At 44.1% G+C, this 14,371-nt stretch overlaps 2 protein-coding genes across 2 annotated transcripts in view; one reads left to right on the plus strand and one right to left on the minus strand.

The window, feature by feature from the left end:
• LOC142892607 (NLR family CARD domain-containing protein 3-like) overlaps positions 1-14,371 on the minus strand; it is a 406,144-nt gene that overhangs the window by 35,793 nt on the left and 355,980 nt on the right. The window lies entirely within an intron of this gene.
• Positions 10,671-14,371, plus strand: part of LOC142892780 (ribonuclease inhibitor-like) — a 75,379-nt gene continuing 71,678 nt past the window's right edge. The window contains exons 1-3 of the mRNA XM_076033058.1: positions 10,671-10,682; positions 10,730-10,989; positions 12,061-12,234. Coding sequence (XP_075889173.1) covers positions 10,671-10,682; positions 10,730-10,989; positions 12,061-12,234 — 446 coding nt within the window. The remainder of the gene's footprint in view (positions 10,683-10,729; positions 10,990-12,060; positions 12,235-14,371) is intronic.

The raw sequence follows: 14,371 nt of genomic DNA on the forward strand, positions 1-14,371 counted from the left end.
CTGCGTGCTCTAACACCATTTCAGAAGTGACTAACTGCAGACTTGGGAGCGCAGGAGGGATGACAGTCAGGCTGGCTCGACTGCTCCTCCTTCTCAGCCGTGGCGCGTCCAATCAGCAGCCGACATCCAGGACCGCACCTGCAAGGCGTCATCCACTCTCTCTCTCACACACACACACAAAATAAATTGTGTTCAATCATGTTAAACTTGGTTGGGGCACAGCCATGGCTCTTTATATTTTATTTTTATTTTATTTTGTATTTTATTTTGAAGTTAGCGCTTTGCATTCTGGGCGATCCTCAGTACAGAGGAAGCCCATGAAGCAGGTGAGACGGTCTCCTCCCTGCTGAGACAGAAATTAATACAATAAGTCATGTAACTGTGTTTCAGTGTTTAAATGTGTGCTGGTGTCTTTCATTTCATTTTTTTCTTTTTTTTTTTTCTTTTTTTTTTAGCAAAGTTCGTTTTTTTTTAATTGCTATTAAAAACGATTAGCATGCTAGCATGTCCATTAGCAGCACACAGCTCTCATACGGAGCACGTTGTCTCTGCAGGAGGTGACCAAGTTTCACGGAGCAAGTTATGGATGTGTCCCATTCTGTTTCAGGTATGTGTGTGTAACTGGAAGAATGTTACAGTGTATAAAAATGGAGCTTTAGGGAGCGAATTATTGAAATTGCGAATGTCATTTTTTTGTATTTTGTAGAAAAATGTATTTTATTTTTAATATTATTTGTATTGTAGAAACAACAACTATACGATCACTACTTCAGTACAGAGGAAGCCCATGAAGCAGGAGGTGACCAAGTTTCACGGAGCAAGTTATGGTTGTGTCCCATTCTGTTTCAGAGAATAAACTGCTGCTCCACACCTGACTTCTGCAAGTCTTCATTATACAGCAAGCAGGACAGAAGAGGAGAGGTCACATTGGTGCCGTGACTCGAGACTCTTTTGTTGTGCTACCGATGCTGCAGAGCGACCCGGGGACTGTTCTGCTGCTGCTGTTCATCTGCGGTCACTGAAGTCAGTCAGATTTGTTGCTTTTGTGCAGTGTTAGATATCAGATAGAGGGTTTATGTACTTTTATTAGATTTTTTTTATTTTTTTCAGTTTCCAGTCTAGGCCTTTTGTGGTTTCATCCTTTTGTTTTGTGGTATTGTGTTTTGTTAACTTTTTGGAAAGATGAGTAATCCTCAGGGTAATGTTTTTGTAACTCCTTTTGGTGCTGGCAGAGGAGGGGTTTTATGCATCCTTCAAGTTTACTGTTTGAGAGTCCTGTTCAGGGGGGTGGTGTAGTGTTGGGTAATCAGTGTAAACCTGGGCGCCCCTTGCTCAGTACTGGTGTTATCCCTCCCCCCAACTCAGATGCAAACCCTCATGCCCTTGCTAGCCAGGGCACGCATTCCCCTGTCCCAGACAGGCACAGCATGTGTTCCCCTGCACCTACCCCTGATGTTATTGCTGCTAGTATTGTAGGTCAGATGGGTGATGCATTGATTCAACAGGTCAGCCAGCGGGTGGCACAGGACATTATCTCTCACCTCAGTGCATCTGTCACTACCCCTTTACTCAGTGCTGCCCCTTCACCTGCCCATGCTGATATGCTAGCCAGTTCCCCTTTACATAGTGCTACCCCTCGACCTAGCCATGCAAATGTGTCTGCCACAAATGCTTTTGACGTGTCCCATTTGCAATATGTCCCTCATCGAAAGCTTCAGAGGAGACAACTCAGACTCTGTTTCCGTCCAGGAGTGGGAGGAGCTCATGAGGAATTTCATTAAGAGGGGGAATCTGCAACCTGAGGAACAAGCGGAGGAGATCCTTGTTCATCTTGGTGGCAAAGCAAAGGATGTTGTCAGGTTTGGGACCAGGAACAGTGGTATTAACATCACCTGGAACCCCGATGCCATTTATGGTCTCTTGCGGAAGCACTTTGATTCTGTTCCGTGTTCACCACTCCCATTAGCAGACTTTTACACCACTCTTCCTGGGAAGGGTGAGGATGCCTTTGACTACTGGCTTAGACTGAACCGCGCTGTTGACTTGGCCATTGAACGTCTGAAGGAGCAAGGAAAGTCACTGAATGACTCAGTGATCCCAACAGCTGCACATCTGGATCATCAACAGGGAGAAATGACTCTGAATATGACATTTACACCATGGAAGAAATCAAATATTGATTCTTTATTCAGGCTGGAGAACTGCTGGTTGACAAAGCTCAGCTGTGATTGGCTGCTCTCAGCTCTGAAGTCCAACCCCTCCCACCTCAGAGAGCTGAACCTGAGTTGGAACCACCTTAAGGATTCATCAGTGAAGGAGCTGAGTGGTTTTCTGCAGAGTCCAGACTGTAAACTGGAGACTCTGAGGTCAGTTCACCCTCTTCACTCTACAACTTCTATCACTCTTGTTGTTGTTGTCATGATTTTCACTTCACTGCTGTTGGAAATTCAATTTGCAGACACTTTTTTTTTGATAATGAATGAAAGGGCGTGTTTTCATTGCCTCACCTCGCCTCGCCATGGTATGGTGTTAGGGTGTTTGCACTGGCCGCTACACAGTTGTAGGGGGCGCTGTTTTGGTACCTCAATCCCCCAGGGTCCGAGCAAGACGAAGCGAGTTTAGTGGTGACGTAGTGACGAGCAGGGCACTGGATTGGCTCCGTGTCCGCGTCGATGTTCCCTGTCAGAGCGGACATCCATGCCAACTCCTTTGACACAGAACTTCCGTGTCAGGTACATTTTACCGTGAATACAAGTAGCTACTATTGGTGTTGTACAAATACATTTATGTGTATACACTTTTTGAAAACAGCTTTTTCAATACATGTTTACTTTCGTCTTTTGGGGAGAGGCAGGCGAACCGGGAATGCCCTCGACGTCGCGAGTGTGTTCAACCATATTCGCGAAAACGACAAACGGCAAATGGCGAAGCGCTCGGTAAAGAAAACAAATCGAGTTGCTCCTGCGTGAGGCGCGGTAAGCTAGGGAACCCCAGGAGTCTTGAGGAGAGAAGAAATACTGATTCGTCGAGAGGACGTGGCTCTTGGCCGCGAGGAAGCCTCAAACACCGCGGCATATAACAAAGTCGTCCTTGGCTCGCGAGGGCAGCTATTTCAAATAAGGAGGCGTGTTTACTGTCTGTTTTTCTGTTTGTTTGTTTTTAAATAAACGCTATTTCCCGTTGTATCCGTCTTGTGTTTACTTTTGGTGAAAATATGAAGGTTGAACTACACATTTGCTCGCATGGAAAACGAAACAATAAATTATAAATGTTGCTGCATAAATGATCAACTGTGACTTCAGTGAGGGAAAGTGTTCTTTCTTGAACAGAAAAGCAACCACAGACCGAGCAGCAGGTATGAAACAACTTCTACTTTGTCCATCGCTGCGCTGTTGTGTATCGCACAGAAGTGATGCTGGGGAAAACATTGTCCCGCTTTACCGTGTCGACTCCGCCCACCGTCTCGTAATCACAGAGTCAATGAAAACGCAATTGTACCGAGGCGAACCGTGGTGAGGCAAGGCAATGAAAACACGCCCTAAACTGGGCTTGAAGGAACAGTGGGTAAAATCCTCCCATCTAGTGGTCAGATTGCAGACTGCTTTTGTTGCAGATTCTGAAGTCGACGTTTCACTTTGATGTTCAGAGTGATGACACCCTGGTAAAATTCCATCGTTATAAACTCTCCATCATTTCTTCTCTATTCAGGTTGGAGTACTGTTGGTTGTCAAAGCTCAGCTGTGATTGGCTGCTCTCAGCTCTGAAATCCAACCCCTCCCACCTCAAACTCCTGGACCTGAGTCAGAACCAGCTGCAGGATTCATTAGTAAAGGTTCTGAGTGGTTTTCTGCAGAGTCCAGATTGTAAACTGGAGACTCTGAGGTCAGTTCACCCTCTTCACTCTCCAACTTCTATCACTCTTGTTGTTGTCGTCATGATTTTCACTTCACTGCTGTTGGAAATTCAATTTGCAGACACTGGTTTGTGTTTGAAATGAGTGGAACTGGGTTTGAAGCAGGGGTGTCCATTAGGTCAATCGTGTGGAGTCCTCGTCACTTCCAGCAGGTAGAATGGTTCAGGCAGCAACTCAGTGATCTTGGTCATAATGTACGATGTGCTGGATTTTGTTTTTATATGTGCTGGATTTTACAGTCAAAGGTAAATGAGACGAATCGGCTTCTGCACCGCTCAGATCAAATAAAGGAGACATAAAGCAGATTTCATTTTAAATCTGAAACTATAATAATTGTTAAAATCAATGTATACTTCAGATACCTGCATTCTCTATGAGAGCAGACAGGGACAGCAAAAAGAGTTTGGCTGTTGTTTTCTTTAAATACACGCCAAACTACCGTGCTTGTCACGTGAGCTTGCAATCCTGGCGTAAACTGACGGAGACGCCTCACTCGCAAAATACGCTTCAAAGTCACGCACAGCAGAAGCACCGGAGATCCTGGGAGATGCTGCTAGCAAAACATCTGCGTTACACACACACACACACACACACACACACACACACACACACACCGATTGTATAGTAGGTAGATCTTTTTGACTTGGTAATTTTAAAAGTAGCTTGCATGTTGAAAAAGTGTGAGCACCCCTGGTTTAAAGGTACAGAGTGTAAAATCCTGCCATCTGGTGGTCAGATTTCAGATTGCAGCGCTCATTCACTCACCCTCTCTCCTTTGTTGAGTGTCAGATTCTAAAGTCGACATTTGACTTTGATTCTAAACTCTCCATCATTTCTTCTCTATTCAGGTTGGAGGGCTGCAGGTTGTCAGAGCTCAGCTGTGATTGGCTGCTCTCAGCTCTGAAGTCCAACGACTCTCCCACCTCAGACACCTGGACCTGGGTCAGAACCAACTGCAGGATTCATCAGTGAAGGAGCTGAGTGGTTTTCTGCAGAGTCCAGACTGTAAACTGGAGACTCTGAGGTCAGTTCACCCTCTTCACTCTACAACTGCTGCAGTTATTGTTGTCATGACTTTGAATTGAGTTTGTTGGAATTCACTTTGATTCCATTAGAAATGTGTAAAACTGGTTTTAAATTACACACACACACACACACACGTATGCGCACATACGCACTCACGCACGCACACACACACGTGCGCGTGCGCGCGCACACCCAACTGTGAATGACACTCTCCATCATTTATTCCGTATTCAGGTTGGAGAGGTGCAGGTTGTCATAGATCAGCTGTGATTGGCTGCTCTCAGCTCTGAAGTCCAACCCCTCCCACCTCAGAGAGCTGCACCTGGCTGAGAACTATCTTCAGGATTCATCAGTTAAGGAGCTGAGTGGTTTTCTGCAGAGTCCAGACTGTAAACTGGAGACTCTGAGGTCAGTTCACCCTCTTCACTCTACAACTTCTATCACTCTTGTTATTGTTGTCATGATTTTCACTTCACTGCTGTTGGAAATTCAATTTGCAGTCACTGGTTTGTGTTTGAAATGAGTGAAACTGGGTTGAAAGGTCCAGTGTGTAAAATACTGCAATCTAGTGGTCAGATTTCAGATTGCAGCGCTCACTCACTCACCCTCTCTCCCTCCCTCTCTGTTTCTGTCGTGTCAGATTCTGAAGTCCACATTTCACTTTGATGTTCAGAGTGATGACACCCTGGAAAAACTCTCCATCATTATAAACTCTCCATCATTTATTCTACATTCAGGTTGGAGAGCTGCAGGTTGTCAGAGCTCAGCTGTGATTGGCTGCTCTCAGCTCTGAAGTCCAACCCCTCCCACCTCAGACACCTGGACCTGAGTCTCAACCAGCTGCAGGATTCAGGAGTGAAGGTGCTGAGTGGTTTTCTGCAGAGTCCAGACTGTAAACTGGAGACTCTGAGGTCAGTTCACCCTCTTCACTCTACAAATTCTATCACTCTTGTTATTGTTGTCATGATTTTCACTTGACTGGGCCCTGTTGCAGGAAACTAGGATGAGGGATTAAGCCGGGATATCTTGGTTATCCTGGATCAATTGATGTTTGATGTGGTTGCACAACAGTGGGATAGGTGGAAGTGAGATATGTTCTGCTAGAAGTTACCGTGGAGATTTATTGTGTGGAGTGAGCTGCTCCAGACCAAGCTGAGTTCCAGGATCTATTTCATCCTTGTCTCAGTCAACAGTCACCACCAGTGGAAGGCAGTGCTTCTTCCACTCAACACTGCACATTGTTATCACATTCACCTCCAGCCACTGTCATTATTTCAAGCTCTGGAATCATTTCATTTCAATCATGATAAAGAAATGAGTTGAGATCATATTGCAATCAGCATATATTATAGCATCCTATATAAAAATGCACATCCCATAGAAAGATGGAGACACATCAAAGAGTAACATGAGCTTGTTTTTGTGACAGTGGACGGTCCTGTCACTATGCCTCCAATTGATCATGCGCGCTGGCTGCTTGGTCAAGGGAAGATCCCTTTGGCTGAATGCTTGGTGCGGATGACTATGACCTGGGAGTCTGGGCTTCCAAGCTCGCGAGCTTTGAAAGTTTGAGAGTCTGGAGACTCATGGAGATGGCAGCTCGATAGAACGGCTCCCGAAAGAACCGAAGAAATCACAGACCTACCCCCAGTAATATAATTTCCACATACCACGGTAAACTTACAGAGGGGGTAAGACGACAAACGAAGCCCCTGCTTCTATATAACAATCGGCGAGAGAAAGGAAGTAGTTACAGCTAACTCCGTGAAGCCACGGGCTAACGAAGAAGCGAGGACGAGATGGCTAGCTTCGAAGTGTTACTAGAAGAACTGAGAGGTTTCCGTCAGGAAAACAACAAACAACTGAAGTCTATCAAGGAGGAAATTAATAAAACGAATGCAAGAATCAGCGAAGTGGAGGAGCGGGTGGAGAAAAATGAAGAGAGGACTCTAAACACGGAGGAAGTGTTAACCGGGCTGCTAAAGTTACACGTGAAGCTGGAAGAAAAGCTAACGGACCTGGACAGTCGATCTCGTCGGGAAAATGTCAGGATCTACGGTTTTCCGGAGGGGTCCGAGAAGGACTCGGAGTCGATGACTACATTTGTGGAGACCTTACTGAAAGAGGGGCTCGGTCTGGTCGAGAACGCGGCAGACGTGCGGATAGAAAGAGCACATCGGTTGCTGGGACTGCAACCCCCGAAGAATGTATCACCACGTTCAATACTTGTGAGGTTTTCGAGCTTCAAAATGAAAGAGTCTGTACTGCGCAAGGCTTGGCAACAAAAGGGACTCTTTTGCCGTGAAAAGCGAATAAATCTCGACCACGACTACCCACCAGCCATTCTCAGAAAACAACGAGAGTATACGGAGGTTCATAGGGCTCTGAAGGAGAACGGGGTCTCGTTCCAGACCCTTTTTCCGGCGAGATTGCGAGTGAGATATGAAGAAGGGCCCAGAACCTACGACAACATAGAGGAGGCTACGGAGGACATGGTCAAAAGAGGTTACAAAGTGAAAGTCATCAGTTCACCTGATTCCCTGAAGGAGCAGATCGAGCGGCTGACCTGGACTAGGACAGGAGGGAGAAGAGAGAAAGGCGCCTCCAGCTCTTCAAGAGAAGTCAACTACAAAGAGAGGCTCCGGGCATTTAGGAGAACATCACCACCAGCTCCTTGAGAACTGAAGGATACCACGTTTTTCCTCTTGAGATACACTTCTCAGATAGAAATTTCTACATAGGCTAAGTTAAAGATGATAGTTTCACAAAAAGGTTTGTCAGGGTCCATCCGGAACTGTGCTGCTGCCACCTGAAGGGCCCTCACCAATAGATTTGGGAGGACATTCCCTTCCGGGCTGTCACCAAGAAGCTCAACAGGGTCTAGGTTATGGACCCCTGTTTGGAAGCCGAGCTTGTTTTGTTTTGTTTTTTGTTTTTTTGTTTTTTCATTGTGCAGTGAGTATGTATGTTCTTGCTTTATCTGTTCATGTTCTTTTAGTTCTAGTGGGCTTGAGGGGGCTCTCCAATGTGATTGGTGAAATAGAAGACATCACTTAAATGGACAGAATACATAAGGACCAGACGGGTTTTATCAAACACAGAATGACTCAGGACAACATCAGAAAAACATTTCACATCTTGAATCACGTAGAACAAAACAAAATAGAAACTGCAATGCTGAGTTTGGACGCAGAAAAGGCATTTGACTCGGTCAGATGGTAATTTCTGTATAAAGTGTTGCATAAATTTGGATTCCACCAGTCCTTAATTGATGTATTGGCGGCATTGTACGAGAAACCATCAGCTAAGATAAAAATTAACGGAGATCTATCGGAATCATTTATTTTGGAAAGAGGTACGAGGCAGGGGTGTTGTATTTCTCCTCTCCTCTTCGCCCTTTTTATAGAGCCTTTGAGCCAATGGATAAGGCAGAGGCCTGACATAACAGGAGTTGCGATGGCCTCTGGTGAACAAAAGCTATCCCTGTTCGCTGATGATTTAATACTAACTATAACAAATCCAACTAAAACTATACCCATATTAATGGAGATGATTGCGGAATATGGTTCATTGTCGGGTTACAAGATTAATATCAACAAGACTCAGGTTTTAACACTGAATTATGTCCCTCCAAACAAAATTAAGAGTTTGTATAGATGGAATTGGGAGGCGGATTCCATAAAATATTTGGGGGTTTTTCTAACAAAAGAATTTTCCAGGACTTTCGATGCCAACTATGGCCCCCTAACATCAAGACTAAAAATAGACATACAGAGATGGAATGTGATCCCTTTTTTCAATTTACACTCCAGAGTTGAGTCAGTCCACGCTTGTTATATCTATTTCAGTGCTTACCTATCTTGATTCCGGAGAAACAATTTACAGAATGGGACAGATTAATATCACAATATATCTGGCAAGGGAAAAAGGCCAGAATAAGGTACAGAACACTGCAGTTGAAGAAAGAGAAAGGGGGGTTGGGTCTTCCCAACCTACAGGAATATTATCTTGCAGCTCAACTGAAACCATTAATCTATCTATGCTGTCCACAATACAATGCAGGATGGAAAGACATAGAGAGTTCCTCAGTGGAAGGTGTACCTCTCTTATCGATGTTGATGGACAAAGAACTACAAGATGATTTGATGATACCGCATGACTCGATGTTATACACAATGCTAAACTCTTGGAGAAGAATAGTGAAAATTTGCCATTTAGGTAACCAGATCAAAATGTTCAAGTGGTGCGCTTTTGACTCGGCTTTTAAACCAAACAAGAATGACGGAAGATTCAAGGGATGGATCTCAAAAGGATTAACCACCTATTATACATTTATCAAGAGGGGGGTGTTTCAGAGTTTTGAAGAACTTCAAAGGTCAAATGGGTTGGAGAAGGATGACTTCTTCAGATATCTGCAGGTTAGGTCTTACTATAATCATAATCTACAAGAAACTTGGGAAACAGCTGGACCAGGATTCTTAGAAGTGCTTTTGTCATTGTTGAAATCAGGTTCCTGTACTAAAGTTGTCTCCAAGTTATACAATGGTATTCAGCTGTTCAAACAAGTTGACACAGACTACATAAGGAATAAATGGCAAAAAGAAGGAAATTTAATTATTTCTGTTGAAAGCTGGGAAAAGATTCACAAATTTCAATGGACGACCTCAAGCTCCAATTCATGGAGGGAATTCTGTTAGAAGAACATTGTTCGGTTTTTCGTAACCCCTGCCCAGAAAAAACATCACAGCAACAGTGCTACCTGCTGGAGACAATGTAAGACAGACAAGGCAAATCATTACCATATCTTCTGGGGTTGTCCGGTGATCAAACCATTCTGGGATCAACTGTGCATGCACTTAAATAACATTTTTGTTGAGAAAATTCCTTTTAAATGTGAAGTCCTGTACTTAGGAGACATCTCATGGGATAACTGGAATTTGTCAGATAAAAAACTCATGGCAATGCTTCTGGCAGCAAGCAAAAAAACTATCACGAGAAAATGGTTGAGGACTGAAGCACCTACAATTGATGAATGGATTGATATTGTTCAGAATATTTACATTCTAGAGAAATTGTCATTCTGTCTTAAAGGTCAAAGAGACTCCTTTTTCAGGATATGGACAAAATGGACGGAATATATAAAAGCTGTAATTTCTGTAAACTGAATTTGACTGCTCTGTAAAATCATTGTCATGATACACACTGCTAGACTGGTTCATGAGATGATACACATTTTACTGTGTTTTTTTTTTTTTTTTCTTTCTTTCTTTTTTATGTTAAAAGGAATGGAGTATTATTAGCAATTATATTTTCATATCCACACTTGATGTGGACTTTATATTGTACGCAAGAGAAATGTCTGTATACTTGCTTCTCCAAATAAACAATAAATTACAAAAAAAAAGAAAGTTCGAGAGTCTGAATCCCCGTCCCAGGCGCAAATCCTCATGGAGGCTTATGAGGAGGTCAAAGATGGCCAATCCGTATCCAGCTCCATAACCGGGGTCTATGGAAGGAAGCCGCGTGCATGGCGCACTGATCCAGGAGAGCTTTCACCTGGCTTGATGAATCCGTGTCTTCTCATCCTGGATGGCTTTTAGTGCAACCCATGAAGCCTGGACACACGTGTTGTGGATTGGTTGAACGCTGAAGGCTTAGTGACTCATCTTCGATGACGCAATCCTACTTTGGTGCAAGGGGGCCCAGACAGCAACATCATCAAGAGCCAGTAATGGACTCCACAGTGCAGCACTCGTTCGCTCACCCTCCCTCTCCCATTTTATTCTGTAGAGTCAGATTCTGAAGTCCACATTTCACTTTGATTTTCAGAGTGATGACACCCTGGAAAAACTCTCCATCATTTATTCTACATTCAGGCTGGAGAGGTGCAGGTTGTCAGAGCTCAGCTGTGATTGGCTGCTCTCAGCTCTGAAGTCCAACCCCTCCCACCTCAGACACCTGGACCTGAGTGACAACCAGCTGCAGGATTCAGGAGTGAAGGAGCTGAGTGGTTTTCTGCAGAGTCCAGACTGTAAACTGGAGACTCTGAGGTCAGTTCACCCTCTTCACTTTACAACTTCTATCACTCTTGTTATTGTTGTCATGATTTTCACTTCACTGCTGTTGGAAATTCAATTTCCAGTCACTGGTTTGTGTTTGAAATGAGTGAAACTGGGTTTGAAGGTCCAGTATGTAAAATCCTGCCATCTAGTGCCATCAGATTGCAGTGCTTACTTGCTGACGCTCCCTCTCCCCTTCTTGCCAGTGAACTACGGTAGCCTTCCAGCATCATAAAGGATGTGGTTGACAGCAAAGGTGTCTAGTTCTCTGTATAATGATAAAGTTCCATCAACACAAATATTACAACCATCTATTAGCATCACAATCAGTCATAGTCACAGCAGACAGTCCAGTGCTAGCATGATTTTCAGCTAGCGCTAGCATTAGCCACCTGTATGAGCACTTAGATACTGTAGATAGATCCGATAGATCCAGCTGGACTCAGCAGAAGGTCAAGGGTCAATGCAGGTTCTATCATCTCAGTCAGTTCAGTATTGATGAGCAAGATGCAGAAAAGATTCCACTGCATTTCAGTCACTTAATAACCATTTGTTCTCAGCACTTGCTTTATTAGAGGATTCCAGCCTCCAACCATCAATATGAAACTGTCTCTCAAACTCATCTTCCCAACCAGCCGCCTACAAACATGGCGGTGCAAGATGGCCACGACCTTTGACCTTCTGTCTGTTTCTAGAAAGAAGCATTCTAATGGCAGGAAAAGCAGAGGACTTTTATTTTCTACTAATCAAAGACTTCAAACTATATTGACGGTTGTATATGAAGCTTTCAGCAATAAATCTGCACTGATTTTACACACTGAACCTTTGAGGCAAAATGAATCAATGAATTCCAACATTGTTAACAGCTCATCAGTGGTCACATGACTAAACAGGTTGATATAAAATATTTTATTGTGGTGATTCATTATTTCAGTATTATTGTTGTGCTTCTGATTGGTTTAATGGACATTACAGTGTTATAGACATTCATATTTTTAATTTCATATTTTTTTAATATAATGATGAAAACTCCACTCACTCCATCATTTATTCTCTATTCAGGTTGGAGTTGTGCAGTTTGTCAGAGCTCAGCTGTGATTGGCTGCTCTCAGCTCTGAAGTCCAACCCCTCCCACCTCAGACTCCTGGACCTGAGTTGGAACCAGCTGCAGGATTCAGGAGTGAAGGTGCTGAGTGGTTTTCTGCAGAGTCCAGACTGTAAACTGGAGGTTCTGAGGTTAGTACTGGTTTGGAACCAGTGGATGATGGTTTCAGCACCAAACACACTTCATCACACATGTTGAATAAACATTGAACTGAAGGTTGATTCATATCAAAATGACATCCAGAAATATGAAAACTTGGTCATGTGACCAAACATCATTTCAACACACATTAGTTTTGGACTGAGGATTTAATTTCAAGGTGACATTTTCTGTAGTGTCAGATTCTGAAGTCGACATTTCACTTTGATTTTCAGAGTGATGACACCCTGGAAAAACTCTCCATCATTATAAACTCTCCATCATTTATTCTCTATTCAGGTTGATTGACTGCAGTTTGTCAGAGGTCAGTTGTGATTGGCTGCTCTCAGCTCTGAAGTCCAACCCCTCCCACCTCAGAGAGCTGGACCTGAGGTTGAACAACCTGAAGGCTTCATCAGTGAAGCCACTGATGGATCTTGTCCACAACAGAGACTATCAACTGCAGACTGTGAGGTCAGTACTGGTTTGGAAGCAGTGGATGATGGTTCCAGCACCAAAGCCAGTTGATCCCACAGCAGAGGTCCAGTGTTCCCAGTCACAGTGTGAGAGGAGGATGGTGTCGTCCAGCTGCTCCTCATTCATCCAACATCTGCTGCCAAACTGCTTCTTCTCTCAGTTCACCACTCAATTATTGATCAGTTCATCTTCATCAGGCCTCAGTATCAGTCCAACACTCCATGGTCACATGACCTTCATATGTTCCACACTTGACATGTGACTGAGAGTCTGCTTCTTCTCACCAGTCACTCCATCATCTCCATCAACAGTCAACGTCTGTGTGATGATGCGTTCAAGGACTGTGAGTCCTGACTCCTGCTGTCTCTTCTTCTCTCTGCAGGTGGGAGAGGTATTGAGGGAGGATGAGGAGGAGAGTGAAGAGGAGAGCTCCATCTAGTGGTGGCTGACAGAACTACGTGTCACGACCTTTGACCCCAGTGGAGCCTGGTGGCTGGCAGACTGCTTCTCCCTACACGCTGCTGTGGTTACTGGGAGAGACGTCCCAGAAGCCACTGGTGGACCTTGCAGTGCCACATATGGACTCTTGGATTGTTCTTGGCCTTCCAGTGAAGCACTGCGTGAGCACTGGAGGTCAACCATGACTGATAGAGGTCAAAGGTCAGAGGTTTGACCAATTACAAAGACCATAATTAATTAGATTATTTTCTTTAATGGAGTCCCAGCACTAATAAATATATATTTGTATGCGTACCCATATAAGTCCATCAATGTTTAATGCACCTTTTTTCTTGAGCAGTATCTTTAAATCTCCACCTGCTTGTGTTTGCATGTTCAGGTAGATTAATGTGTATGTAGATCTATGTTAGTAGCTTCAATGTGCTGTGAAATGTGGCATCTTCACCAACACTTGTATCATTTGACTCAGGTGTCTCAGTGTTTGCAGAGTCATTGCAATAAAGCGCTCAACACCCTGGTGGTTCTGGATTGTTCTCGGGGGTTCTAAGAGCTAAACACCCTGGTGGTTCTGGATTGTTCTAGGGGGTTCTAAGAGCTAAACACCCTGGTGGTTCTGGGTGGTTCTGGATGGTTCTAGGAGCTTCTAGGGTGTTCTAAGAGCTAAACACCCTGGTGGTTCTGGATGGTTCTAGGAGGTTCTTGGAGGTTCTAAGAGCTAAACACCCTGGTGGTTCTGGGTGGTTCTAGTACAGACGTGAGCAAACCCCGTCCTAATAGAGTTGCCGTATGTGACGTCATTGGCAGTCGCCTCTGACCGGTGGGCGACTGCCAATGACATCACATACGGCAACTCTATTAGGCCAAACTACATCGGTTGATTAAGGTTATCTTTTTTTTTTCTGTCAATCCCTGGCGTATTTACGGTACTTTGTTTGTATTAATGTTGTATACACAAAATTCTCTCTCTCTCTCTCTCTCTCTCTCTCTCTCTCTCTCTCTATGTATTGTTGGATCAGATTTCCTTGTGCCGTGCTGCTGATCCGTGTGTTGGTTGAATGAAGAGTCACAGGAGAAGAATGCCAATTTAAATATGTCTTTAGTAAAGAAATCAATTGAGGGTACAACTATACAGAGCTCTGGGCCCAGTTCAGAACGCTAGCAACACCAAAGTATTGTCAGGGCATGAAGTCTGAC

Source organism: Nelusetta ayraudi, unplaced genomic scaffold, assembly GCF_046127955.1.
Source record: "Nelusetta ayraudi isolate G7.1 ecotype Tasmania unplaced genomic scaffold, CSIRO-AGI_Nayr_v1 ptg000039l, whole genome shotgun sequence".
NCBI lineage: Eukaryota > Metazoa > Chordata > Actinopteri > Tetraodontiformes > Monacanthidae > Nelusetta > Nelusetta ayraudi.